The 27846-nt window shown below is 31.8% G+C and overlaps 3 protein-coding genes across 7 annotated transcripts in view; 1 reads left to right on the top strand and 2 right to left on the bottom strand.

The window, feature by feature from the left end:
- Nucleotides 1-27846, bottom strand: part of LOC126740106 (fatty acid-binding protein, adipocyte) — a 484513-nt gene that overhangs the window by 356641 nt on the left and 100026 nt on the right. The gene's annotated exons all lie outside the window — the stretch shown is intronic.
- On the top strand, nt 265-7608 carry LOC126740103 (transcription initiation protein SPT3 homolog). Of its 3 annotated transcripts, none has more exons than XR_007661795.1 (6): nt 265-583; nt 6465-6740; nt 6806-6984; nt 7042-7139; nt 7200-7390; nt 7451-7608. XR_007661795.1 is itself a non-coding variant. In XM_050446008.1 (5 exons), the coding sequence occupies exons 1-5, from the start codon at nt 351-353 to the stop codon at nt 7329-7331; spliced, it is 918 nt and encodes a 305-aa protein (XP_050301965.1). In that variant the 5' UTR covers nt 265-350; the 3' UTR covers nt 7332-7608. The 3 variants fall into 3 exon arrangements, 1 of the variants encoding a protein (XP_050301965.1); XR_007661794.1 differs by having other exon boundaries at nt 7200-7400; XM_050446008.1 differs by having other exon boundaries at nt 7200-7608.
- LOC126740102 (uncharacterized) lies at nt 7600-26284 on the bottom strand. 3 transcript variants are annotated; one of them, XM_050446005.1, is made up of 6 exons: nt 26006-26284; nt 25775-25957; nt 21973-22054; nt 21723-21893; nt 15536-15709; nt 13435-13668 (listed from the first exon to the last, which is right to left on the bottom strand). In XM_050446005.1, the coding sequence occupies exons 1-6, from the start codon at nt 26258-26260 to the stop codon at nt 13451-13453; spliced, it is 1083 nt and encodes a 360-aa protein (XP_050301962.1). In that variant the 5' UTR covers nt 26261-26284; the 3' UTR covers nt 13435-13450. The 3 variants fall into 3 exon arrangements, with proteins under 3 accessions (XP_050301963.1, XP_050301962.1, XP_050301964.1); XM_050446007.1 differs by having other exon boundaries at nt 26014-26284; XM_050446006.1 differs by lacking the exons at nt 13435-13668; nt 15536-15709 and adding an exon at nt 7600-7864.

Here is a 27846-nt window from a genome sequence, read left to right as displayed (position 1 = left end):
CATAAAATTTTGTAAACTCCTATTTCTACCACTTCTGTCATTCTTTCCAAACAACTTGATCCTTAAAACAGAGTTTTAAGGATGAAAAACAGAGATTATATTTGTGTAAATATTTATTTTATTTATTTATCTTAATAAAGCAATCAAAACTTAAATAAATATACTAAGGCCCTTTCTTGTATGACGGATGCATGAAAAATCAGCCTAACTCATTATGAAAAACTAATATCTGACAGTTGCGACGCATAACATATGATTTTTGTTTACAATATTCACCGGTTTGTTATGAATGTGTTTGAGCTGAAACTTTCAAAGAGCATTTTCTTATTAATTTTGTTAAAGAAAATATAATGACAACTCAAAAGATTTCCTATTATAATGAAATCTCCATGATGATGTATGGATTTGGAGACAGCCACCAGCCTGACAAGGATACAGTAAATTTGGTTGAAAGTATAGTTTTGAACCAGCTCCAAACTATTGTCAAGGAAGCACAGAAATATGGGGATGGCAAAATAGTAAATGCTCAGGAGTTAGTGTTTTTATTGAGGCATAATAAATGTAAAATGCAGAGGTTTGTCCGGTAAGTACTGTTGTATCAAAGTTTCATACATATTCATAAAAATTACTAATTAGTAGGTTATTAGGTTTTGGCAAATATGAGATTTAAGCATTTTCCTTCTCCCAATTATACTCTATTTCAGAAGTGTGTAGAGCAATAAAACCTCATTAGGTATGCAAAAGTGGTACCTGGTGATCCACCAATATTTTATGCCACTACCTTAGTTGGGTATTAGTTTCAATGTAAAATTCTTTCTTTTCGTTGATTGCAGGTAGTGCCACCCGGTTTTGGGTCAATTTATAAGTTTTGTACATTGTTACCCACTGATAAACATTGAAAACGGTTCGCCAAAGGCGTGCAACTGGGACTTGTTTTTTACCTTATAATTAATGTACTTAAATGCTATTTTATTTTAGAAAGTTACTTTTGTTTAAATGGAATAATATATTTTTTTCACAAATTTATTGAACATAATATGTAGAGTAAAACAGTTGAAAATGTCACTTTTGGATCTGGCACTTTTTGAACAGTGTATAACAATTTTAAATTATAATAGATTGTAGTCTTCTTCGTCATCTGACGAACTGTCATCACCTCTTGACATTATAATTAAAGGATCGACTGTCTGATCGATGAGGTTGTCAAGATCCCACATTTTGTTCTCTTGCTTAATTACATGCTGGACTGCTTTTCGCCAATTCTCTGGTGTCGCTTCCGTAATGGCTTGATCAAACAGTAGCTTAACATCTTTCATTTTAAAAGTCGTGTTTTGTCTTGCTACAAATCCTTTTACCTGCGCCCATATCAGTTCTATAGGATTTAGTTCGCAATGATATGGCGGTAAGCGCAGTACAGTTATATTATATTTTTCGGCTATATCTTCCACGGCGTATTTCATGAAACGAGTTTTGTGTAAGTTTGCTATTGCCAGCAGTTCTTTTTTTATCAAATTTGCTTCAAACGCAATACCTTTTGCAGTCAGCCAATCGATAATTTCTTGCTTTCTCCAACTTGAAGTTGGCGTCTTCTCTATTCGCCGTGAATGATAGCTTGCGTTATCCATAACCACCACCGAATTAGCCGGAAGAAATTTTATCATTTCACCAAAATAGTCCTCGAAAACGTCTGAGTTCATGTCTTCATGGTAATCTCCTGTGCGAGTCGACTCAAAGGTTAGCAGACCTTCTTTTAAAAATCCCTCTTCCCTTCCAATATGTGTGATTATAAGTCTTTTTCCTTTTCCCGAAGGTACTTTAATACCCGTAGACAGGCCTTCTATGAAAGCTTGGCGAGCACTGGTTATATTTTTGTCTTGCCACATTTTTTGGACTATATAACCTTCGTTAATCCACGTCTCATCAAGATAAAAAACTTTCTTTTGCTCCCTGCGGTACTGCTTGATACTTCTCAAGTATTGTCGTCTCCAACAAACAATTTCGTCGCTCTCCAGTAAAAGTGCTTTGCGGTTATGCTTTTCCCAGGCAAAATCCATATTTTTTAAAGTTTTCCATAAAAGTTTTCTACTTATCAACGGAATACTGTCATCTCGGCCAAGCTCCATTAAAATTTTGTCTAGGGTGGGTATTTCCTTTTTAAAATAAAAAGAGTGAACTTTTCTTCGAATTATACATTTAGCATTTTCATCAAGGACTTTTGTAGGTCGTCCTGGCTTTTGCTTGGGAGATTCCACTTGACCTGCTACTTTTCTTTCTCGCAACAATTTGAAAATGGTGGACTTTCCAATTCTACTCATTCAAAAACATTTTTCAACAATTTCTTGCACAGTAAAACTAGGGTAATCGTGTTTTATGCAATCATGTACATTTAAAATAATAACTTTTTCACTCAGCGATAGTGGAGAATTTTTAGTACATCTTTTCGTTGGACTGAATACCTCAATTTTTTAAATATTGGGATAATAATATTGTGATTACACTACAGCGTAGCAGTGACTACTAACGTTTAAAATATGATTTAAAAGTATTTATAGTCTGTATATATTACCTGACCCCATTTTTGCATGTTACAAAGCGTTAAAAGATAGGTACCTATACAAAAGGATTAAAAGTATTTATTTAGTATTTAATCTCTTTCAAAATAAAGGCATTTAATCCGTGAAAATTAAATTCATAAATATTATAAGTACCTGCGCCTATGAACTACCACGAAATATAGCCAAACAGAACGGAATTCCCTAGTTTATTGCTCTATACACTTCTGAAATAGAGTATGGTTACTATTTTTCTCCTTAGTTGGAAAGAGGTAGCATTTTCTTTTCATAAAGAAGGATTTATGTATAAAACTCTTATACTATGTAGAATGATGTTGGTATTTAAGTAGTGGAACTTTTAAAAACAAGTCTTTAGAGTTATAATATTTCAAGATCTGGTTTATACCAAGACTAATAATTTGGCCAATTTTCATTATTTAGGTTCATTATTTTGATTAATAGGTCTCAGTAATATTAAGTAGACTTGTCTGGGATTTTACCTTAGTTACCTTTTTTCCCTTAGATATGTAGAGCAGATCTAATTGTTAGATTACAGAATTTCTCTATAAAATACATTTTATTTAACCATTAACATTTATTTTATTGCCTTTAAAGTAATAAAATATAATAACTTTTAATTTTTTTAAACATTGTCTAACATCATGTTCCCAGAATCAACTAATGCATGACCAAAAAAATCTTAAATAAACAGATTATAAAACCTTAAACAGTCTATAATTTTGAATTATAAAAAGTTTATATAAAATGAAAGTCATTTAAAGGTTGAGGTGCATCAATTTTAGTTGCATACCTAGTTTAAATAAGAAAAGCAGGCTGCTTAGAATAGCACAGCGCCTTAGAAATAAAAAATTAAATCTTTGGATTAATTGATGGTATAACCCTTGGTCACATCCCCTTAGTAGAGAGTATATACCAATAATTTTAAAGCATAGTTTTCTTAATAACCTGGGTTGTCTGTCTGTATGGACATTATATAGATGGGGAAACACAACATTGCTGCATCAAGCAATAAGCCTGACTAATCTGTTAAATTCTTTTGTTAACCTTGACAAATATTGGAAAGATTAATATGACATGGATTGCTTTCCTGACAGGAACCACTCAATTCTGGACAAAAAGTAGACTTATAGCAAGTCTTATAGAAACCCATAGTTATCATTTTTTGAATGATAGGATCAACATAAGAACTATACAATATTAATTTAAAGAACTATTTGATATTAATACTAATAATAATGAGCCGATAATAAGCCTTCCTATTATTTAGTATATTTATCAGGTAAAATTTTCAGCTTTTGAAAACTGAAAAGTTTTCTTGGAATTTACAGGGAAAAAGTTCCCGTGATTTACCTGAAGATCTAATTAAAATATGCAGAGACGAGCTAATTACCTTACTGCCTTCATATATTAGAAAAAAATTTTTAATAAAGCTGATGAATTGAACAAAGCCTATAGGTCACTGGGAGCATAGTTGAAAATGTCACATCTTCATCACATCAATCAGTGCACAAATTTAGTTAGTTATAAAAGCTGAAAGAGGCTTATTATGATGGCTTTAAATTGCAGGATTGTGGGAATATAAGTTAGCAATGAGATATAATTTTTTCTTAATATTTTGAGAAGTATTAGCAGATGATAAATGTTAAATTACATTTTGAATTTTATTGAAATAACAAGAAAAATTTAAAGCACACTAATTTGGCTTATTAAACTTTGCAATATAGTCAGAACATGCTCGGCACATACACATGGCATATCAGCATTTTTTTCTCTCATCACTTATCAACTTAGGGCATCTTCAATCTAGGTGATTCATCCCAGATATTATAGATCTCAGAAGGATTAAGCTCGGTTGATGCTCTTCCGGGTTCTTTCTTCTGCTGGTGGTTGTTGTAATAAGTAAGTTACCCAGTGACTTTTTAATTATTCTTGATGTTGCTAAGAGAATAGACTTTTCCATTTGTTTCTATGAAGTTTCGTCTAAATCGAGTTCGTTGAAATATTTTAACATCTCTATTTTATAGTTGCCATTGTAGAAATTATAATTGATGATATTGTACAAGCTGCATGCATTTGTCTCATAATTCGGCCTTCAAGGTCTCTGTATTTTGTTATATTTTCAACATGCTTTTCTAACACATTGTTATAGCTGGGAATGCTTACTTTGCTCTTTAATCCTTAAGCAGCCTACAGTCCCAATAGGGCTTATTCGAGTCTTTTTCTAAGATAGAGCTAGGATTGTCTGTGTATTATGGTACTTTCTCCATTTTAGATAAATTTAGTTTAATTGCTTATTACTGCATCATGACATTCTTTGTTAAGGGGCGACAAAGATTTGGCACCCTCGTGTGATATGCTGGATAGTTTCTGATGTTTTTACTCCAACCATCAATACAGTTTTGATAAGCTATGGCTGGCTTCTGCGTCTACTTCGAATTGTTTTTTATAAAACGTGTTCTTCGAAGCGGCAGTGAGAAACACGAAAAAATCACAGAGAGCTAGATCTAGTGAATATGGTGTTTAGTCTATCAAATTAGTTTTTAGTTAAAAGCTTGCTCATAATGGTAGCTTTGTGAGATGGTTCATTGTCGTGTTACAAGTTCTTTTGAAACAAGTCTTGCTGCGATCTGTTCCATCTTCAAAATATTGATCAAAATCGTACGAATTGACTCGTGTGAAAAGTTTGGTTCTTCTGCTAGCCCTTTCAAGCTATAAAGATTTTTTAGCACCAATTTCTTGACTTCAGCGATATTTTCCTGAGTCGCAGTTCTTGAAGCGCTCGCGCGATAGAAATCTGCTTCACGACCACTTTTGATTGCTTTGCACCATTTATACACTTATGTTTTCGATAGAACTAAATTTTCGTATATGTTACAACCAACAATTTCAATTATTCTGAGGAAGAAATTTTGCTGGAAACACAAAATTTAATGGAAATTCTCTACCCAACAAAACCGTCCATTATAAAAATCAAAAACTTACATGAGGTTACTAACAAAATCTCTAGTTATAAACAAACTAATTATCACATAGAGCCCTAACTTGGACTCATTAAGTCTTATATTGGTGCTCACTTAGTGGCAAAAATCAATTTTATAATATGCTTACAAGGGAGTTTTAGAAATTCCAGGTAGACATTGGACAGAATATAACTTCTGTAATATGTTTCTTCATTAGATAAATATAAAAAGAGAAAAGTTGTTTGATTAAAAAAAATTATAGTAAATAACAAAGCAATTATTTTTATTTTTAGCCAAATTTAATAATATAGATTTTTTTAGCGAAGCTAGCCATTAGTTATAGAATAACTTTAAGTATGATACTGGAAAGAAGAAGATTAAGAGTAGCTTCTGGAGATATTGAAAAATTGACAATTTTTTAAGTAAAATATTAGAACTTTATACCTTATTCAATAATAAATTATAGATTAATTAAATAGCCAGAAATATTAAAAATTATAATCTGCCAATTACATAAGAAGTCTATTTTATTATTTATTTGTCATTGATTTAAACATAGTGGCATAATACCTATTTAAATAAGAACACACAATTGGCCAAACGAATAAGAGATATACCGACTCTCTGCTAATTAATGATAACCACATACTCGAACTACAAGAATATTGGTTATAATTTAACCAGCAATTATTTTTGGTGGCTAATCAAAATACAATCTAGTAGAATTAGTAAACTCTTATCTAAATTGTTTGGATTTAAATAAAAAAAAGTGATAATTGAATAACTGGCGCCTTCGGCTTAATTCAAATTAAGTTTAAAATATTTTACTTTTTAAAAAATTGGTTATTCTTTGTACCATCTAGTGCTAGATAGCTTACTCTATTTTTGTGATCATTATGACAAACATAATTATTCTGATTTTTTTATATAGCTACCTAAACAATAAAGAAATCACCAAAGTAGCGTATGGCAGCACAACAGCAACCCCAAATTTTACTCCTAAAATAGACGAAACTCCCTTCATAGAAATTGATCCAGAAGACCGTCCCAAAAACAAACTTATTGAATTTATTGAGTTACTTGATGAGACTGGTGAGTTTATGGATCTCTCAGAAGAGGACGAAGTTAAAATGGAAAGGATGGTAAGGGCAGACAGAATATCCCAAGAGTTAAATGAGGAGAAATATATTGAGTTTGCAAAGGCCAGGTATATTATATTTACACTATATTTTTCTTAAAATCCTGATGAAACTTGAAAAAATTTTACTTTAGATGCAGTTCTTTTAAAGTAAAAAGTCGAACAATGGCAGAAAATATGAAGCAATGGATAGACCCAAAAAATGAGACTGTAATTAATGCTGATGCTTTAGACGTTTTAAGTTATTTTGCACATGAAACTGTAGCAGAGATAGTGGATTGTGCGCTTTTAGTTAGAGAAGATGCAAAATCAGGTTATACAGTTTAGTGTTTATATAAACTTATGGCATACTATTTAAACCTTTTTGCAGGCACTGATCCAGTAAGACACTTGCCAGGTTCTTATTATTCAGCTGTAATGTTTAATGGAGCACATAGATTTGAGGAAAAGAAGCCAGATTATACTAGAGTTAGTATATATAAAGAATTTACTCTTAATTGTTATACTTATCACGTATACCGCTTCTAGGTCCATAGCGGGCAACTTCCAATCAGCGTAGCAGAAATTCATGAGGTTATGAGAAGAATATACAACAGACAAGCGGGAAAACTCAATTTTGGAGGAAAAGTTCCAGAAACGCATTTCTTATTTGCCCTCTAATTATGCCAAGCTTGGAAAATTTAGAGAAAATGATTAATGCTTTCTTAAGGAAAGCGAAGGTATATGGCAGTATGTTATACATTTATACCTGTTATATTATATTTAAACCTTCAATAAAGAATTTCAGCAGGATCAGGTGGACATAGGTAGGTCAACTCAAATAGTGAAAAAATTTGCTACATTTTTGTATTTGTTACAAACATTTTATACCATTTTTTATTTATTATTTTGTAAAGTGTATTAATAAATGTAAAAGAATAAAAAGGAGTTATTTATTTTTAAGTTTATTATTAATTCTATACTCTGCCCCCATGTATAAAATCACATCTTTGACAATAGTCCTTGTCGTCTGGGACAATTATTTGCATTTTCTGTTGCGCAGAATTGTTCAAGTGGCACCTCCAGTACTATGTAGAACGGCGTACGACTTTTTACGACTTTTTCAATCAAAGTTGTCATATGGACTGTTATTTTGGGGTAACTCGGCTGACTGGCAGAGATCATTTAAGTTGCAAAAATCAGCACTCAGAATTCTAGAAAACAGAACAGATTGTTGTAAACCTTTATTTAAAAATCATGACAATGCCTGGCCTCTACATCCACCAATGTCTGATGTTTGCTAGAACACACTCTTTTAGATTTAGCACAGTAAATAGTAGGCACCTATATGACACCAGACATGAGGGAAATCTCTTACTTCCACAACACCGGCTTAATCTGACCCATAAGGGCTATATAACTAATGCCATAAAACTTTTTAATGCAATATCCGAAACCACAAAACAACTACATTTAAATAGATTTAAGCAAGTAACGAAAAATTTGGAGATTGAAGTAAATTCTTAAGAACTCCAAAATAAATTCTTAAGAAATTGTTCTTTTAAACATAAGGTTCCACTAGCTAATCACACTGATTACAAATCGGTCATGTCTGTTTTCTCTTTGGACCCACTTGAGTAAAGGTGTAGTAATTCAGACTTTGCTATTCAGTTTTATTTTTAAATTAATATCCGACACGACTGATAATTGTAATTATCTTTTAAATAGGCTGAATTTTCGGGCGCAAAAATTGGCTGATTTTGATAGTAGCTCTTATGGACAGCACAATCCCATCATTAGAATGCCACGTTCTTTGGATAACTATAGTCTTAACTTGCACGTTTCTTTTAGGAGTTCTCTAAAATTTATTAGTGACTTCTGACTTTAACATGTTTCTTTAAATTAATTTGTAACATTCATTTATGTCACACTTATTCATGATGAAGCAAAAAAGGGAAAAATTAAATTTATCCAGCAAAATAAGCCAGCAACTTTTATTTAATGTCCGTATCTTATCTTCATAACTAATCACATATTAATAATATTTTTTTTCTATAATATTTGACTGATACACACTGCATTTATTCTTATGGACCAAAGATCCTTATTTAGGATTGTTACTTTAGGAATCTAAAGCAAGAATAAGCTCGTCCGTAGGCCCGGAATTACTCGTATTTCTATACACCTCTTCACAATAATTATGAAGAATATTTGGTGAAATACATATGAAACACCAAATCATTCTAATTCTGATACCATGTAAATTTTTAAAAAGTGAGAATTTTTGAATTTCGCGCATATTATCTAACTTAGAATCAAAGACACTTGCGATATTCTTCATATTATCTAGATACAAATTTGGAGTTTTTTGATATAGCTGCATCAATAAAATAATTAGTTCAATTATCAAGAGTTGCTGAAATATTAAATCGCATATCTCACCCGTGTCTTATATATTTTTTTTTATTTTATTTTTTCATCTATTGATTCACTGTACATATTAATGTTTAAGTCAACATAAAATAATAACATATATTATTTGGTTGCAAAAATGCATACCGCAGAATTGTTTATTCCCACGCATTCCCTTTACTTAATTTCTTAAAAGTTAAGCGTAGAATAATAATGGCACCCATAAACTTTACCAGTTCTCAATGTCAAAGTAAAGAGAAGTTATGTATATACGTAAATATTAGCAAAACGTTTTTTGTCTGGAGGTGAAGCGTTGACTTTTCATTATCATAAAGTGCATTTTAGTTTAGTGTTTATAAATGGACAAATACGGTTTTTCGTAAAGTAGCTTTAAGCACAGTCAAGTTGCATTATATAATCCCAAAAATTTATTATTACAAATAACATTGCATGCATTAACATACATTTCCATTTTGGTTGGGCTTGTTTTTTTTTAAATAAATTTTTATAAAAGTTCCTTTATATACTGTTAATTAAATCTTTATCTATCGACTTAATCTAGGCTACTGGATTTTGTCCTAAGTATAAGTAAAGCGGCTATTGACCTGACTTTTTATTGGATTATACATATATAAGGTCAACAACAATAGTGTATTATGATAAATTTGCACCCATACAAATATTAAAAAAACCGACATGAGGAGGAAAATTGAAATGTATTTTTGTTTGTAATAATTTAATCGGCAAATATTTATTTATGACTTGGTACTCTTACAAACACAATTTTGCATATTGCAATTATAAGGAATCAAAACAACTAAAGATTTAAGAAGTAACGGAAGAAAATCAAAATATGAACGAAGCATAAAAAGAATATAAAACTTCAAACTAAGGTTAAAATACCATCGCATTAGCACATCTCCTGTAATATAAAAAATCTAATAGCAGAGAAAGTAAGAATTTAAATTGCTTAGTATTATTGTAATCAAATAAATCCATGTTGTATACATTCAATATCATGCCTCCTATATTGTTTAAAGAATGTTTAACTTAAAACATACTACAAATTCAATATGAGACACTTTTTTAGCTCGATTTATTTTTTCATGAAATGCTAAACTGTAATTGCATGCAACTGAGCATGTAATTGAAATGCAAACTGTAAATTTTTGACTTTTGAGTAAAATGATATAATTTTAAAATCTTCGAGTACAGTTCCCATATAGGGGAAAGGTGTACACAATTATTTATTTTTGAAATTAATTTAGAAAATATGTTACCAAAAACTTATTCTACTCCCATAAAAACCAAACTAGAACAAAAGGTTTCTTTTGTCCGTGTGTAAAATCTATTTTTTTTTATTAAAAACATAAAAAAAGCAAAATGTGTTATTTTGTCCACCCGAATGGCTTAATTTTCAACAGCAAAGTTCATAAACATATATTTTTGTTTTAACCATATTTCTTCTTCTCTTTTTGACATCATGTGCGGTTCTGTGTAATATAAGCAAGTGCTCTTCAGTAAGCGGGTAAAAAACCATCCAGGTAGAGTGGTCACCCAATTTAAAATTGGTTCTTTATTTAACGAAGCCAATCAATGGAGCAAAGTCGGATCAGTGCAAAATGCTGAAAATCCATTTGCCAAAATTATAAGAGTTCTGTTTAACCTGGATATTTCCCCGGCTTATATTTACGAAACTTTAGAAACCACTAGTATTCCACTCAATAAGAACTCTAAATAAATAATTCTGATTCCACAGCTATTCGAAGTTGCCTAAGTCTGACACATAAACCAATAACAGAGGACAAAGTATCTTTTCAGTCATTCCATTTAATCTAAGCCAATCTTTAGTAGGTTATTTTATATCTGGACAATGGAAAAGAAAGCCTAGAAAACGCCAAGGTACTGTAACAAAGTTTTCAGTCTTAACTTTGGGTTATATGTGACTTGTAATTATAAAAATACATAGATTAAACAATTTAAGAGGTTTCTAGACCGGATAATACCCAGTATAGGTTAGATTTCGAATAGGTTGTACCCAGTCCTACGTAGACTGTGTTGTGATTCCTGGTTTTCGTTGTTTTCAGTCCTGGTTATTCTTATGACAGTGAGGAACAATAAATGCCTAGAACCCACAGTCTTTCATCAACAGAGTTTAAGTGTTTCAGTTATAGTCCTAAATATTTCTTTCATGTTATATACACTGGTTTCATCTTTTTTTATACAAGTTCTAAAGGTTACGTACTTTACAAAAGCCTGCTAAAAGAATGCACATGACTTAAACCTTGTCCAGTTTTCCATAATTTTGGAAAACTCCTTTGAGTTTTTTTTTCTTTGAGTTTCCTCAATTGCATTTTTTTGACCCGAATACTGGTCTCAAAAATGGTTCGTAAACGTTCGTGTTGTAAACATTTGCTAAATTTCTGCTGTGGATATAAAGGCGCCAAGTCCACCAGGCTGGGTCATTCTGACTGCGAGTCTCATTACGATTCCGGTTTCGAATCTCATTTAGATTCCGGTTGCAGTCTCATTCCGTTGCATATAGAGACATTCATTGCAGTAGAGTCGTACCGTACCGTGCAAGCAAAGTACACAGTATTTTCCGTTTTTTTTTCACTAGTATTTCTTTTCATTGTTTACATTTGTTTTTGACAGTTAGTGAATTAAGGCTGAGTTTCTGGCCTTGCTACTTGTTCATTGCTTTATTCTCTAATAACCCCAGTTATCATCCTAAAAAATATATATGTTATTTAAGAAAATTATTCCCTAAACTCTTCTGAGGAATGATTTTCATAATAAATATTATATTATATTACAATAAATATTGTAATAAGTTGTCATAATAAATATTGGATCGCTACCTGATTTCTACACTGCTTAAAAGATTACCCGAGAGGCCAAAGAGGACTCTAAGCTCCTTTAATTACTTAAAGTGGCCCCTGAGACATTTTTTGTCCATTTTCCTTCTATTTCTCTAGATAATTGTAGAGTAAAAAAAGTCAACAGATACCCTGAATCGCTAAAGTTAGAGGAAGTCCATTTGTCTTGTATGTAAAATTTAATTTACGTACACGGAAAGAGACCCCGGTGCAGTACGTCTGTACTAAATTCAACCCCAAATTTAGAAGAAGCAAAGAAGAAGAACCAGCTGGTGGAAGTCATTAAACCGAGAAAAAAAGAGAAAAGCAACTAGAAAAGTTCTCCAGGAATCATAATCTGAAACAAAAAAAGAAGCTTTTTTCCAGAGACAACGATGATATCTCGGAATTCCGGATCCAGCTTTGCTCCACTGATTGGCTTCGTTAAATAAAGAAGAAATTTGAAATTGGGTGCTACCGTTATGGTTTTTTATCCACTTACCAAGACTTTAGGCTATAATACTTCAACGGTCCATAGAAAGACACATCCAAGCAGTGCCATTGGATTTTCCAAACAAAAGTGCTTCTAAATACTTGTGACTTGAATGGCCGTCAACAATTTATAGAACTTAGAATTTATAGCCTTGGTGCGTTTTGGGAAAGGTTCCAAAATGATTAAAAAAAAACTGGGCCTTTCATCCATCCAGACTCTTGAGCTAATAACGTTCTTCGAGGAGTAAGATCCCCTAATCCTTATTTACGGTTTTCAGTAACGAAAATCAGCTCTGGTGGGTCAGGTCTGGTTCTCTAGTTTTTATTTTCTCGTGCTACTGTGACAACCACTTTACGAGGACGTTATACCATTGATACAAACTCATATGAGTCATAAATTTTCCAAGATCCTGTTTTTTTTACGCATGCCTTCGTAATGTAGCCTGGGATAAATTACGAGTATATACTTTTGAGGATGTAAGCCATCCTATTTCATTATTTATTATTATTGGGTTTATTGTTGAGGTGTGGAAGGCTGTTTGGACAGAATTAGTGGTTCTGTAAGCTACTGCAGGGTTCGGGTGAATTGATCCTCAAGCAAATTTGCAAAGACCTCAACCTTTTGTTGCATGTTGGATATCTTCGAGTTGTTGTAGCTAAAGAGAATGGAATTTTCTACTTCCGTTAAACATGTTTCAAACTAAACGGATGAGCTTCAAGGGATATTCAATATTTTTGTCACTATCGTCGAGTTTTTGCTACCACGACCAAAAATGCTGTTTTATAAAAGGTTCGCCTGTTCTAATAGCGTGTTTTATAAGATGGTTTCGGTGTGTTATTTCCTTTCTTGTATCATCTGAAATATAAGTTCTGAGGCAGCTCTCCCTTACCCGATAAAGCTTCAGAGATGCTTTGTGTCAACCTGTTTATAGCTTCGTCAATGATTGGGAGGAAAGCCATATTATAACAAATTGAAGACATTCTTCATCTAGTATTATCATTTATTCATATTAACAAAAACATCGTTTTCAATTTTTTTTATTTTTTTAATTCGTTCGTATTTGCATTTTGTGCTTCACAAGATTTTAAATTTTTTTTGCACTGGCATTCGTCATCTGTGGTTGCGATGTATGCCAAAAAGTCTGCCAATCTACACGCATAGCCATATTCGTTGTCAAACCATGCGATTAATTTGAAAAACCTCTCGTTCAGTTGTACGCTTGCTGAGGCATCATATATTGCCGAACTGGAACATTCTATTAACAAATGAAATTTTATGAATAAATAGTTGTCATTACATAATTTGACAATACAGTGCATCCCAAAAGTTATGTCTAAATTCATTTAAAATTCAGGGGTGTTTTCGAAAAAAAACGCTTGGACCTGTGAATTTTTATTTCAAGTTGCGCATTTTTGTACGTGAAGTTTGTATACACAGGGTTGCTCAAAAATAAATTACGACCATCAACTTAATTTTTTCAAATGAAAGCGCCTTTTTTTATTTCATTTTTGAATTTCGCGTGGAATTCTACGTATGTTTCATGCATCATGTCCTGTACCTAAAATCAACAGTTATCGAAAAAAACACGACCAAACATTATTATTGAAGTTCACCTTACGAGTCACCTTATCTCTGAGAATTTTTATACAGAGCAAAATTCCATTCATTCGTGTTTTTTTATTGTTGGCTGGTGACCGTGTATTTTCATAGAAACTATATGACAGTTGTACGCCAAACAGATATTGTCAAGTGTGAAGTGTATGAGCAAAGTTGCGGTTTTCACAATGGCAAAGTTAACGGAATGAGAACAAGTAGAAATTCTGTGCATGGTTGGGTTTGGTGATAGAACACGTACTCAAAGAGAAACTGCTCAATTATTCAATGAAATCCATCTTGATCGTCCTCCGATATGCCAAAAGGTGGTGATTAGAATAGAGGCTAAATTTAGAGAATTCGGTCATGTTAGAGATCTGCCGAAATCTGGTCCATGCACTCCTCTGTCGCAGATTGGGGCAAATTTACACATGGCGAAATCTATAGTTCACCCAATAGTTAAAAAGCACAAATATCACCCCTACAAAGTTATTCCTGTGCAAGAGTTATTTGATAACGATTTCGATAGGCGAAATGAGTTTTGTGAACGCTTACAAAACATGTGAAATCTAAATAATAATTTAGTAACAAATATTATTTTTTCCGATGAAGCCACGTTCTGTTTGAATGGTAGTGTGAACAGACAAAATTGTCGATATTGGGCAACAGAAAATCCGCTTGGATGATGGAGGTAAACACCCAGTACCCTCAAAAACTAAATGTGTGGAGTGAAATAGTGCGCGGAAGAGTAATAGGTCTTTTTTTCTTTGAACAGACTTTAACGGGACAAGTGTATCTCTTTTCTCCAATTTGAATTAGTTCCAGCATTACTAGCTTTATTTCCAAATCCATTGGACCCAGACTATCCTGACGAAGAACTAATTTTCCAGCAAGATGGCGCTCCTCCGCACTATGCTGCCACTGTGCGTACATTTTTGAATGAAACCTTTCCCAATCGGTGGATAGGAAGGAGAGGACCCATCGAATGGCCTGCTAGGTCGCCTGGCCTAACACCAATGGACTTTTTTTTGTGGGGATACCTTAAGTCGAAGGTATTTGTTAATAGGCCAAATAATCTAGACTAGTTGAAAGAGAGAATTCGCAAAGAAGTGCGCGCCATAACTCCGGAAATGATTGAAAATGTGCAACGAGACTTTATTGATCGCCTTGGATATTGTCAAGCTGTGAATGACAATCATTTTGAACATTTAACTTAATTTTTGTTCTTTTTTTATTTGTTACATGAATCGTCTTTTTTTCGATAACTGTTGATTTTAGGTATAGGACATGATGCATTAAACATACATAGAATTCTACGCGAAATTCAAAGATGAAATAAAAAAAGGTGCTTTCATTTGAAAAAATGAAGTTGATGGTCGTAATTTATTTTTGAGCAAATCTGTATATACAAAAATGCAAGAACTTGAAATAAAAATCGACGGGTCCGAGCGTTTTTTTTTTCGAACACACCCCTGAATTTTAAATGAATGTAGACATAACTTTTGGGATGCACTGTATGTAGAACTTACTAATAAAATCTGAGGAAACAAGTTCTTCTTCCGTATAATCAAGAATTCCATTTAACCCACATAGGGAGGCTTGTTTCATCTCATCGTTTATTTCTGATAATTTGGTCTTCTTACATACTCTTACAGTAAAATCTACCACTGATCCTATAGTAATGGGAACTTTCATTGTTATACCTAATAAGAAAGTAATTTTTTTTTACAGCCCACAAATAAATTTTTCCTAATAAATTTATTAAATGTAAATTGGTTGACATTTGACATTTAGTTTCGACAAAACTGGGTTATGTTCTATTGTTCTATAGTGTCCGAAATGAATAATTTTCGGTGTTAGGTCAGTTCATAACACTAAACGTAATTTATATACATAATACATTTCGGATTTTTTAATTTTGAATAACTTCATAAAGGAAAATAAAAATATGACGAAGGTTCCATACTAAATTATTACGTTATAGCATAAAGCTGCTAATACAAATGCGTACAAATGAAATTAAAAAGTCTATAACGATTTTTTTCTTATGATACATTATAGCGGTAATCAGGTGTTATTGTCGCTGGACTTTGATTTTTCGAACAAAAAGAAAAATTGGACTTTGGTTTTATCACAAGTTTATTTTATAAATTTTATGTATGAAATAAAATATATTTTTTTATTATTCTATAAAACTTTTGTCTTTCTTTTCCTGAATTTTGAAAGAGACGAAGGTGCTTGAGCATAAGATCATTTTGCAGAAAATTGTTTGCTTAATAGTTAATTCAAGTTTATTGGATGATTCATATTTTTGCACGAGAAAATCAAAACCGTTTTACGTCATTTTCAAAACACTGCAAAAAGATATTTGCCAGTATTGTCATAATTAACTGACAAAACTTCATAAGATTTAGATAAAAGTCGGAAGTTAACAAGAAAGTCACTAATAAATTCTGGTTTTAAGTCGAATTTCTTGTAAGTGAATTTTTTATAGTTTAATTTAAGTATTACTAATATAAGTATTACAATACGTGAAGTAATTGCGCTATTTTAACACGCACTAATTGTTTAGATTTAAGGGTAATCGCCATTAGCCCGTGACAATACCTTAGTAGGGTGAAGTGGGGTAAAAGTTTTTGTTTTTTGTACTTTGACATTTATAATAATTTTGTGAGTGCCTTTTAGGAATTTTAATTCCCTATTACTACTGCTTATATTAGTATTTAGTTGTAATATTTTGCTCCCTTAGGTAATTTTCGGCAAGGATGTTGATTGTGCTATCAGATTTGATTTTCGATACTTAACAAAAAATGTATGCCAGCAATTACATTTACCCCACGTAATCACTAAGGTAAGTGTAATCACTGAGACTGAGGTAAATGTTATCACTGACTACATTATTGCCCCAGCCTCCTCCTTCTTGAGTTTTTAGGCTATAACCTATCATTTTCTCTATTGTTACAGGCTAAGACTAATATCGAAGAAATAGTGTAAATACTTACCAAAGACTTTAATTAATTGTAAAGACAGTGTGGAAATCTTTAAAATAGGACCGATCTAAGACTAGTTTATACAGTTCCTAGTGAGTTCCTTCAAAATGGTTAGAGTGTATAAAAAAAAACAAGACCCTTCTTACAGTGCTGAACTTTTAAAAGATGCGATCAGAAACATCCAAGAAAATCGTATCAGTATTCGTGGTGCTGTCCAGAGGTATCAAATCCCATTTTCCACTCTTCAAAAACACCTACGAGGAACCCGAGGATCAAAAAGCACGTCCAAAGGAAGACCCACCGCAATACCTGCAGCTGATGAAGAAAAATTAGTGAATGCCATAAAAATCATGGAGAAGTGGGGTTGGGGGCTCACCAGAAAGGAAATCTTAGAATTGGTGGGAAAGTATGTCACGAAAAATAATATAAAAACGCCATTTAAAGATGGAATACCTGGCGCAGATTGGTTCTTATCCTTTAAAAAAAGGCACAGGCTATCTTTAAAAAAACCATAAGGACTGGAGTATGCCAGAAAAAAGCCAATGATCCATTTGTGATTGAACAATATTTTGACATGTTAAAAGCAACCTTAGAAAATAACGACCTGCAAAATAAGCCTTCTCAGATTTATAACATCGACGAAACTAGTTTTACGCTCGATCCAAGTAGAACTAAAATTGCGGGTCAGAAAAATGCCCCTGCTTCAAGAATAACCACCGGGCCTGGAAGAGAGAGTACGACAGTTCTCATGGGTGGCAACGCCAATGGGGATAAACTGCCTCCATTGATTGTTTTTAAGGGAAAAAATCTATGGAGTACCTGGCTGGCTCCCAAGGAATCTACCTTTCCAGGTACTTCTTATGTTGCGTCACCAAATGGTTGAATGGAAACCGAAATCTTTGTAAACTATTTTACAAAAACTTTTATTCGCAACGTTGTATCTGAAGGACCAATCCTACTTTTGTATGATGGACATTCAACGCACTTAGACCCAAAACTTATCGAGGCGGCTGCCAAAAATGATATAATTGTACTTAAATTACGTCCACACTCTAGCCACCTATTGCAACCCATGGACCTAGCGGTCTTTAAGAGCCTTAAGTCACGGTGAGATTCCAAATTAGCGGAGTACCAAAGAAAACATGTGGGTGTTAAAATACCAAAGAAAGATTTTTTGGTACTTGTGAGCACAATTTGGAAAGAAACAGATCCAGCTTTACTGACATGGGGCTTTCATAGAGGAGGAATATGCCCATTTAATAGATCTATCATCGACCGCTCTAAATATGATCCAGAAGCTCTATGAAGATATGAAGAACGTTTGAGAAATCGCCAACCTGCCACAGAACAACCTCTTAATGAACCCAGCACAAGCACCCATGAAGAGCCATCGAGAGAGAAACCAACCACGCAGCAGCTAGCATCAGAACCGCAACCAGAACCAATAGCAGGGCCAAGTAGACCAATACCAATAGCAGCACCAAGTAGCGGTTCTATATCATTTGAAGAATTGTTGCTGGAAACAGTAAGGCAATCGCCTTGCCCTAACGAAAAAGAAAGAAGAAAAAGGGTAGCTCCGGGAGCTGAAATTATAACAGCAAAAGAAAACAGAAAAAAAGAAAAAGGCTGAGCAAGAAAAAGAAGATGAAAGAATAGCAAAAGATAAAGCAAAGAAAGCGAAAGAATTAGCAAAGAAAACAAAGAAGGAATCAAAAAAAATAACAGCAAAACATCAGAGCTCTTCACATGAAGACGAACCGCAAATTTTAAGTGACAGTGAATCCGACGACGTCATCTTTGAGACTTATGCAAAAGGAAAGTGAAGAAGCATTAAAACAAGACTTTTTGACAAGATTTCTCAAAGGGGTAGAAAACCTTAACATTGGAAATTGGGTTTTGGTCTCATTTAAAGGAAAGAAAAGTATACTTTTCTATGCTGGTCAAATAACAACGCTTGATGAAGAATCGCAACCTACCATTAAGTTTTAAAAAAAATCAAACCGAAACGCGCATAGTTCAGTGTTTCACTGGCCTGAACAAGAGGACCATCACTTAGGGGCTGCATCAGATATAGAGCGAGTTTTACCAGAACCCACTTTAGGGCGAAGAGGAGAACTAACTTTTCCAGTATCCTTTACCTAATATAACGTTAAATAAATAAAAAAAACATGTCACAGCCTGTTTTGCTCAACTTACCTACGTAATATACTTTTCAGAAAATCTTTGAGTTTTATTCCCTATCATTGCTCCACGAAAAAAGTTCATAACTTCCTTATAAATTAAGATAGGTATCAAGCAATTTTTTTAAACCAGAATTTTTCATACTATAGTACACTTGCCCCAGATCCATCGGCAGAGTAAGCATATGGCAGTTAGGAAGTGACTACACTTGCCCCATTCTCTGGGGCATAATCAGCTGACATGTTTTTTTTTATTTTGGTTTATAAAAAAACAAAAGCAGACAAAAAATAAATAAATATGACATTGATTTAACAAAGAAATAAGCTCTGTGCCTACTAAAAATGAACCAGATTTCTCTTTTGGTTTTTTTGTAATGAAATTTTAAATTGCCACTATAATTTTTTTGATTACACTTACCCCACTTCACCCTATATATTTAATATTTGTGTTTATAATTAAATAGAAGCGTAGGAATATCCTTTTCCATATAAATCATAAATTTTAATTTTTTTTTCTAAATGGTGATTCACAGATTTTTTTATTTAATTTTTTTGTTGATTTATGTAAGATTTCTAAAAATATGAAAAACTAATCTAAAAATCATTGGGTCGTAAATTGCTCAATCACCGGGACGGACTAACCATTAATAAAATATAGTTAAAAAAAATATACAAAGATTTAATTGAGATCCTTAGCAAAATCATAATATATTATTAATCAAAGTATATTAAAGTGAAAACGAATAATTTTTTGATTCGAACACATCTTTAAAATCCAACCCAATTATTAACTTATTAATTTTACTGGTACCAGCATTAAAAACTACTACCGAAAAAACATGATACAATATGAGAATAGATCGATCGATAACCCTGTAAAATATCTATGGAAGTAATTTTTTTTTTAATGTACAATGTACCAAAAGTCTTTGTACTTTTGTACATCTTGATGCATAACTTTTAAAATAAATATGTTATCGTATTTATAAATATTTTTTATCAGTTCTAAGTTGATCAGTAATGTCAAATCACTATGGAGATTAACTTTTGTTTGCATTAAAGCCGTTTCATGCATTTATTATATAGTGATTTCATTTCAAAACGAAGCATTCTTAAAAAAAATCGTATCAATTTAGATATACAAGGGGACGTTTAATTTTATATTTGACAAGGTTCTGTCAATCACCTTCTCCATTGTAAGCAGCATTAAAATGTAAGTATAATGTATTTAATTTTGTCTGGTACCAGGTACATTTAAATTATTGAGAAAATACTCTGACTGAAAATTTGCTTTATTTTAGCAATGACAATTTATTTAACATCTTTTGGTGATTGTCGTTGCAGGTAAACTTAATGTTTATATATTTTTTAATGTTTAAAGAACAACTAATAATTTTCTTCCATTATTATAAGAAAATATTAAACTTAAATGAACTATAAAATAAACATGAAATACCATATTTTATGAATTTATAATAATTCTAATTTTCTCACACAATATAGCAAAAGTATGTTTTAACAATTAACATAGTATTGTTGAAGACTATTGCGACATTCTGTTCTCGCTGGACTCATATTCCTACTTTAATCATCATAAACATTTTAAATTGGTACTTTTTAGTTATAAAAGGAATTGCTTAAGATGATTTTTCTATAAATGATAAAATAGTCTCTAATACTGTTTATCTCCTTTATGGATAAGAACTATGTTTTTAGAAAAGGAATGAGATTCTTCCAGTAATTTTCAAAGAGCTTGGTTAATAAGGTTCATTGATCTCCTATTTTAAAGGTTTTTTTTTTCACTTAATAATGTAGGGTTTAATTGGTCAATAATTTTGATTGTTTTTGTATTCTTATTGATACTCTTATAGGATATTTGTCCATTATTATTCCTGTATTATACGTTACTTTTATTGAGAAAATCATTTTTTTAGTATTACACTTCAGTTATTACAGATTATGCACTCACGGTATATAAACCTGCTCGGTCTTTAACATCCTAAATAATTTGAAGTTCAATTTCATAAGGGTCTTCTACTTATTTGATAACCGCAGAATGAATTAGATATATCATGATTTGAAGCTTTGATTTTTTTTTGTCATTTTTGGTTAAAAGTGATGTATTTAAGTTTGAAAATAAAATACGGAATCTGAAATGGAAAATAACAAAAAGAAAACATAAAGAAAAAAAAAGTATAGCAATTCTAAAATTAAAATTTCTGTTACCAGTAAATTAAAAAAAAAAAATACCACATTTTGATTTTTAGCAATATTTAATATTTGTACTATATAGCAGTTGTTTATACAAAATACCAAATAAATAATTTTTCGGAGAAAAACGTTTAAATAAATCGACTTTATCCATTATGTGACATTTTACAACTACCTCTGGAATAAATCTTAACTTTCAAAATATACATTTTTTTATATTTAAAATTTTAGATTATATTTTTAATTTCATTCAAATTTAAAAATATAAATTATTCATTCAAGGCATGATAAATCATGCAGATGATTATCAAAAAAGAGAATTCTACTATACGAACCTGAAATTTTTTCTTTTAGATCTGGTATAATCCCCCCAATGCCTTCGATGCAACATGATTTATCTGGTATTATATTTAGTATAGAGCACCTTCCTATACGCCAGGACTTATTAGACATACCGTCTAGAAGGTTTTGTTCGTTTGTGATCGCATGGACTACAGTTACAAATCCTATAATCATAGTGGAATAAAAAAAATAAAAAACCAAGTTAATTAGAGACTCAAATATAATAGTTTTTTTAATAACTACCTTCCCTTATTCCAAATTTTTCGTGCATTACTTTTACAAGTGGTGCCAAACAGTTTGTAGAGCAGGAAGCCATAGAAATAACCTAAAATTCAAAATATATGTATTATATTAGGATTTTTACTTTAATCAACTCTTCTTTCAATGCTCATAACGTTTAGTGTTTTCAAATAGGCTATTAAATTAGTGAAAATAACAGTAACATGAATAATGATCCAATAATACAAGGTATGCAGTATCATACATGAAAATTTTTAACAATAACAATTAAATTATCTTACAATTAAATATTAAAATATAAGAGAAAATAGAACTATTGGACACAAATGCTTTGATATTTTGTTGTTATACAATATTTACCCAACTCTGGATTGTGATTGCACCTATCTGGTCTATCTATATTTTACTGGTAATGCATTTTTACCAAGGATTTTGTTTGTTCCATGTTTCTTGTATAATTATGATTTTAAAGCAATTAATTCAATTTTTAAGACATTTATTGCTAATTAATTTTTTGTAAGCCAATTAGCAATTTTTTGGAAATATTTCCATTAGTCAATCAATCATTAAGTACGGTCAGCAAAACTTATAACTTTACACCCAGTTTCAAGACTGAGACGACTTTATGTATGAAATGAATAAAAGTGGTTCCATAACAGTGCCTTGTGGAACCCAGCATCTTATTTTGCTCATTTTACTTTTTATACTAATTTATACGCATCATATCTTTAATATATTAGACAAGATTTTTGAGAATAGCTTACACCATACCGCAATTAGTTTTTACCTTTGTTGTGCAGAAAATTCTGATGATGTGATATATGAAGAATATATTTTGGTAAGGGAGATTATATGGCAATTAACGATTGTCTTGCTGGGATAGACTGGAATCAATTGTTTTTGGGAGAGACATCTATTGATGTCATAGTTTCAATTTTCTATAATGTAATCTACTTCTCGATGGAAATGTTTATTCCTCTAAAGAGGTACAAAAGTAATTTTTTTCCATCTTGGTTTTCCTCAGAGCTCCGTAGTTTGATCATAAGAAAGAAACAAATTCACAAAAAGTTTAAAATTAGTGGTCAACAGCAGGAACATGATGAATTTGTATTTTTGAGACATCAATGTGAGTAAGTACTTAAGAGAGTTGTGCTTCTTACAGACCAATAGCATTGCTTTCCACTCTCTCAACAATCATCGAGAAATTGGTTGAAAAGCGACTTACGTCATATCTAGCTGAAAAGCAAATTATAAGATCGGAGCAATTTGGGTTTCAAAGTGCCAAGGGAACATCAGATGCAATCTTTTCATTCCTTGAGTCCTTATTTTTGAGCATGAACAGTGGTGATATTACTGCAGAAGTGTTTTGTTACTTGACCAAAGCATTTGACTGTGTTAGTCACGAAATACTGCTGTGGAAGCTTGAGCGGTATGGATTCAGAGGTCTGGCTCTTCAGTGGTTTAGGTCTTATTTGCATACTAGAATGCAGAGCGTTTCTGTGGATGGTGCCTTATCAAGGGAGCAGCTTGTGACTCATGGTGTTCCTCAGGGTTCAGTTCTTAAGCCACTTCTATTCCTCATTTATATTAATGAATAAATCTCAGATAAATTCATTCAGTTTGCGGATGATTCAACAATTTTATGGCATGACACGAGTGCGATGAATCTAAATACCACAGTTAACAGAGATATTGTTGAAATCAAGAAATGGTGTGATTCCAACAAACTGTGTTTAAATATTTCAAAAACTAGTGTTATGAATTTTAAATGCAATTTAAATAATGTGTTTTTGGAAAATCACATTCTAAACAACTTAGACAAAAATAAATTTTTAGGTTTATTCATTGATAATAAAATAAAATTTGAGGGCCATATCACGCAATTGTGTAGAAAAATATCAGCAAATTGTTATGCTCTTAAAATGGTCGCAAAGGAGGTTGATTTTGACATGGCGAGAAATGTTTATTTTTCTTTAATTAAGTCCCATTTAAGGTATGGTTTGTGTTTCTGGGGTGCATGCACACATTACTTATTCAATAATGTTTTTGTTTTGCAAAAGAGAGCGATCCGACGTCTATGTAATGTGAGTATGAGAGAGTCTTGCAAACAGCTATTTATCACTCATAAAATCCTAACCCTTCCTGCCTTATTTATATTGGAATCTGTTTGCCTCGTTCATAAGAAACTTAAAAATGTGAACACAACTAATAGGCATGAATATAGCAGTCGACGAACTATTGATGTGCTCTTGCCTATGCCTACAAGTTCACTGATCAAAAGAACTTTTATATTTGATGGTAAAAAACTCTTTAATCATCTTCCTGCAGATTTTAAAGGTATAGGTAGCTGGAAACTTTTTAGAAAACGTGTTAAAAAACTCTTAGTTGCAAAGGGCTATTATGAAATAACTGTCGTCTGAATTTTTGTCGGATAGAATTTAGTCATTTTTACCTTTTTCTTGCAGGACTAGGTATATTCTTTATATTTTTTACACCATATCATTTCGCCTAATTTATTTCTGTGATTAATTTTTTTTACAGTTTTACATTTAATAAGATTGTATATTTCAGGAGTGAATAATATCTGTTTGTGTTATACATATTGATACTCTTGACATTACATTAGCTTTGTATGTTTTGGTTCAGAGTCTTGGAGGAGTATTTCTGAAGAATGGGGATGTTGTTGGTTTTACTGGTATAGGTAAACCATATTCATGGAAGCAGAATGCCTTTAGGATGATGGACCATAGCATGCTAAATAACCTTTTTACATGTTTGTGTATATGTTTTTCTTTTTTACAGCTTTGTCAACAAATTTACTTTTATGACAATAAAGCATATTAACTCTATCAACGCAGGATGTTTACGGGGTTATTACTTCCTCTAATAATAAGCACTGCGCTGGACCATGAACTCAGCGTATTTTATTGGCACTTCAGAATTTCGCTTTACACCCAGTTTATGTATGTGAGTATCTGGGACCAGTAAGATGTCCTGCAAGATTGCCTGATATAACAGTGCTTGATTTTTTTTCACATGGAGATTGCTCGAAAATGTGTTGTACTGTAGGTCATACAAATTCGAAGAAGAGAAAGAAAAAAGAATTACCACAGAAATGGTCAAAAGATCCTATAAAGAAGTGATGGGACAATTTGGTTTTGTATGCGAGAAAACGGTGGCTTATTTAAACACCTAGTTTAATTTAAAAATATTACTTGTTCGTTTGCAGTATTCGCTGTATGATAAAATATCAAAGTCTACTATATAAAATTTCATTTTTGTTAATTTTAATTATTATTTTGACTGAACATAAACATGTTATATATAGTTGAAGAGCATTTCAAAAAGGGGAATTTACAAATGCAAAAATTCAATATGATTTTGGCCTATCTCAACATAGTGGGTCAAGATTATTTATTACTCTATTGTCAAATTCCCACCCTGAAAATCTAGTTGTTATATCTTTTATAAAAGATTATCTTGATATAAGGAAGAAATATTCGTTGCTATTTCGAGTTCAAAGAAGTAAATGATACATTATTTATAGAAACTTGATTGCGCTTGGAACTTTTTCCCCAATTGCTTGTGTATTTTTAACACAATATCCAAATGGACATCATTTTAAACTGAACACCCTTTATATCTAGGTGATATTCTAGCATATATACATTTTTAAAACATTGCAAACTTTAATTCTTATCGGAAATTTTATACGACACATTTCTTAAAAACCCACTTGTATTTGTTGCACTAATCGCTAATGCAAAACACATACTCTTCGCCGATATTTTGTATAAATGCTTACTTTTTCTGATGGATTATATTCCATGTGATTCACACCCATGACAAACATCGATATGTCCTTCGAATTACCTGCAACGATAATTTTTTTAACTTTTCCTGTTAAATGTTGACTTGCAGTTTTTAATGTGGTATTTTTGCCTGAACAATCTGCTACATAAACTACATCAGATTGGCTCCAGGGAATCTAAAATAAAAGTATATATAATTATATTTTTTTACGTTCATTTACTACCTTTTTACTATCTGCTTCTGCGAAAATCAAAATTTTTTCATCGTTAACGATTAAATGCTTTTCATCGTAGCAAACTTTTCCGTAAAACCTGTCATAAACTGAATCGTATTTTAAAATATACGCGGCATGTTTTGGACTTTGCAGAGCTGGATCGTTTATTGCCATTGGTTTCATTTTTATAGGTTGTCTTTCCAGTATAGCTTTTAACAGTGATTTACCAGTTCTCCCGAAACCGTTTATTCCCACTTTAGTCATGATTTTGAACCCACAATTTAAAAAAAACGCCCCAAAAAATAATGATTTTTAGTGTGACGATCATGTTATGTCACATTTTTGACAAAAAAAGGTACATTCAGATTTTAGTAATTAGCTGTATAATTTTTCACTTTGTTTTTCATCTAGAGTTCAAAATGAAATTTTGCTTTGTTTTGCCTCTTCGCGGTCTAAAAGCTTTTGCGCAATTTTTGTTAGTTAACGTTGTTTTACGTTCAAGTCGAAAAATGGAAGGTGATTAAATTAACGATAAAATAAAAAAAAATTTAGCATGGTAAAAAGTACTTACAGTAAATTACGATGAGATCTTTGATCACAAGAAGGCTTTTTCTCTTAGAGAAATTAAAGAAAAGGGGAAACAAAAAGACATAACAAAAAATGGAATGAAGAATCTGGTAAAATATTCGAAGAAATAGCTAGAAAGCAGAACAAAAATAGATAAAATAGATCAGGCTGTGAAGTCGTTGAAGGAAATTTCAAGTAATAAATACGGAAACCTGAAAAATGAAATGGCTGAGCTATAATATTTTGAAAAAAATTATGATTAGCTCTCATTATAAAATTAGTTCCTAAAAGTGAAACTCCAAATACGATAAAAGTTATGTAAATAAAATAAATCTAAAAATAATTATAAATCTAAGGCAATATTAAGAAACTAAATTTGACGAAATTACGTGAAGTACATCAAACTGAGTAAAACAATTACAAATAAATTCTGCTAAAATATATCTAAAAAAAGTAATATATTTATGCTACGGCTAACAGAAGAACCTGTAACAATTCTAAGTATAATACCAGTTAAATATCTATACGTCCTCCAGTCACAATAATGAGGAACATAGAATGGACTCATTAAAATTAAAAATACGTCAACTATCTAAACGTCAGCAAATTATGGCATACATTTCTAATTTGGTAAACCTAACCCTTAGAACATTGAAAGGCTAGAATTAGCATTGCCATGGAACTATGGGCAGTTTGTTTGCTTGCAACATTTCTGATGCAATGATGCCAAATAAAAACACACTTTATAATATCATAAAAATTTGTCACTTATTTTGACAGGCGCAAAGCAATATTATTCCTCTTTAATAAAATATGAAGCTTTTTTCTCATAAAATGTGATAAGATACTCTATAAAACAGTCAACATTCAAAGTTGTAGTGTATCAAATGAATGTAGATAACGTATATTAGAGAGAAAGGCAACAACATCGCAACGCCGCACAGTGCTCAGAAATGCAAGAAAACCGAGCAAAACTTGAAAAATCAAATGTTACCATTCGAGGTAAAATACCTCTACATCTTGTCTAAATGGCGTTAGGTTCCTAAATTTGGGAGAGTCAGGTGATTTTATTGAATACCTGATGATAGGTGTATCTCGAAAAGTAACCTATTCGAGAATAGTCTGTAACTCAGCTGTTCTGTAAGTTTTCCAGCGCTCTGGAAAATCATTGTACAGATTCGAGCAATTGTGTTACAATCATCACACGACATGTAAAATGATCGTGAAGATGTGTACAAAATTAATGTGTTGATAAAATAATGTTTAGAATTTTCCGAGTCATC

This window comes from Anthonomus grandis, chromosome 9 (genome assembly GCF_022605725.1).
Source record: "Anthonomus grandis grandis chromosome 9, icAntGran1.3, whole genome shotgun sequence".
NCBI lineage: Eukaryota > Metazoa > Arthropoda > Insecta > Coleoptera > Curculionidae > Anthonomus > Anthonomus grandis.
This window is presented reverse-complemented; position numbering and strand designations above follow the sequence as displayed.

What these genes read in the sequence shown, in the direction of transcription:
- LOC126740103 (XM_050446008.1), top strand. Translation starts at nt 351, where the DNA reads ATGACAACTCAAAAGATTTCCTATTATAATGAAATCTCCATGATGATG. An exon ending in ATTGAGTTTGCAAAGGCCAG is followed by an intron (nt 6,741 to 6,805) that starts GTATATTATATT and finishes ATTTTACTTTAG; the next exon opens with ATGCAGTTCTTTTAAAGTAA. An exon ending in TAGAGAAGATGCAAAATCAG is followed by an intron (nt 6,985 to 7,041) that starts GTTATACAGTTT and finishes ACCTTTTTGCAG; the next exon opens with GCACTGATCCAGTAAGACAC.
- LOC126740102 (XM_050446005.1), bottom strand. Translation starts at nt 26,260, where the DNA reads ATGACTAAAGTGGGAATAAACGGTTTCGGGAGAACTGGTAAATCACTG. An exon ending in TCTAAAAGAAAAAATTTCAG is followed by an intron (nt 15,710 to 21,722) that starts GTTCGTATAGTA and finishes CTTTCTTATTAG; the next exon opens with GTATAACAATGAAAGTTCCC. An exon ending in TGTTTCCTCAGATTTTATTA is followed by an intron (nt 13,669 to 15,535) that starts GTAAGTTCTACA and finishes ATTTGTTAATAG; the next exon opens with AATGTTCCAGTTCGGCAATA.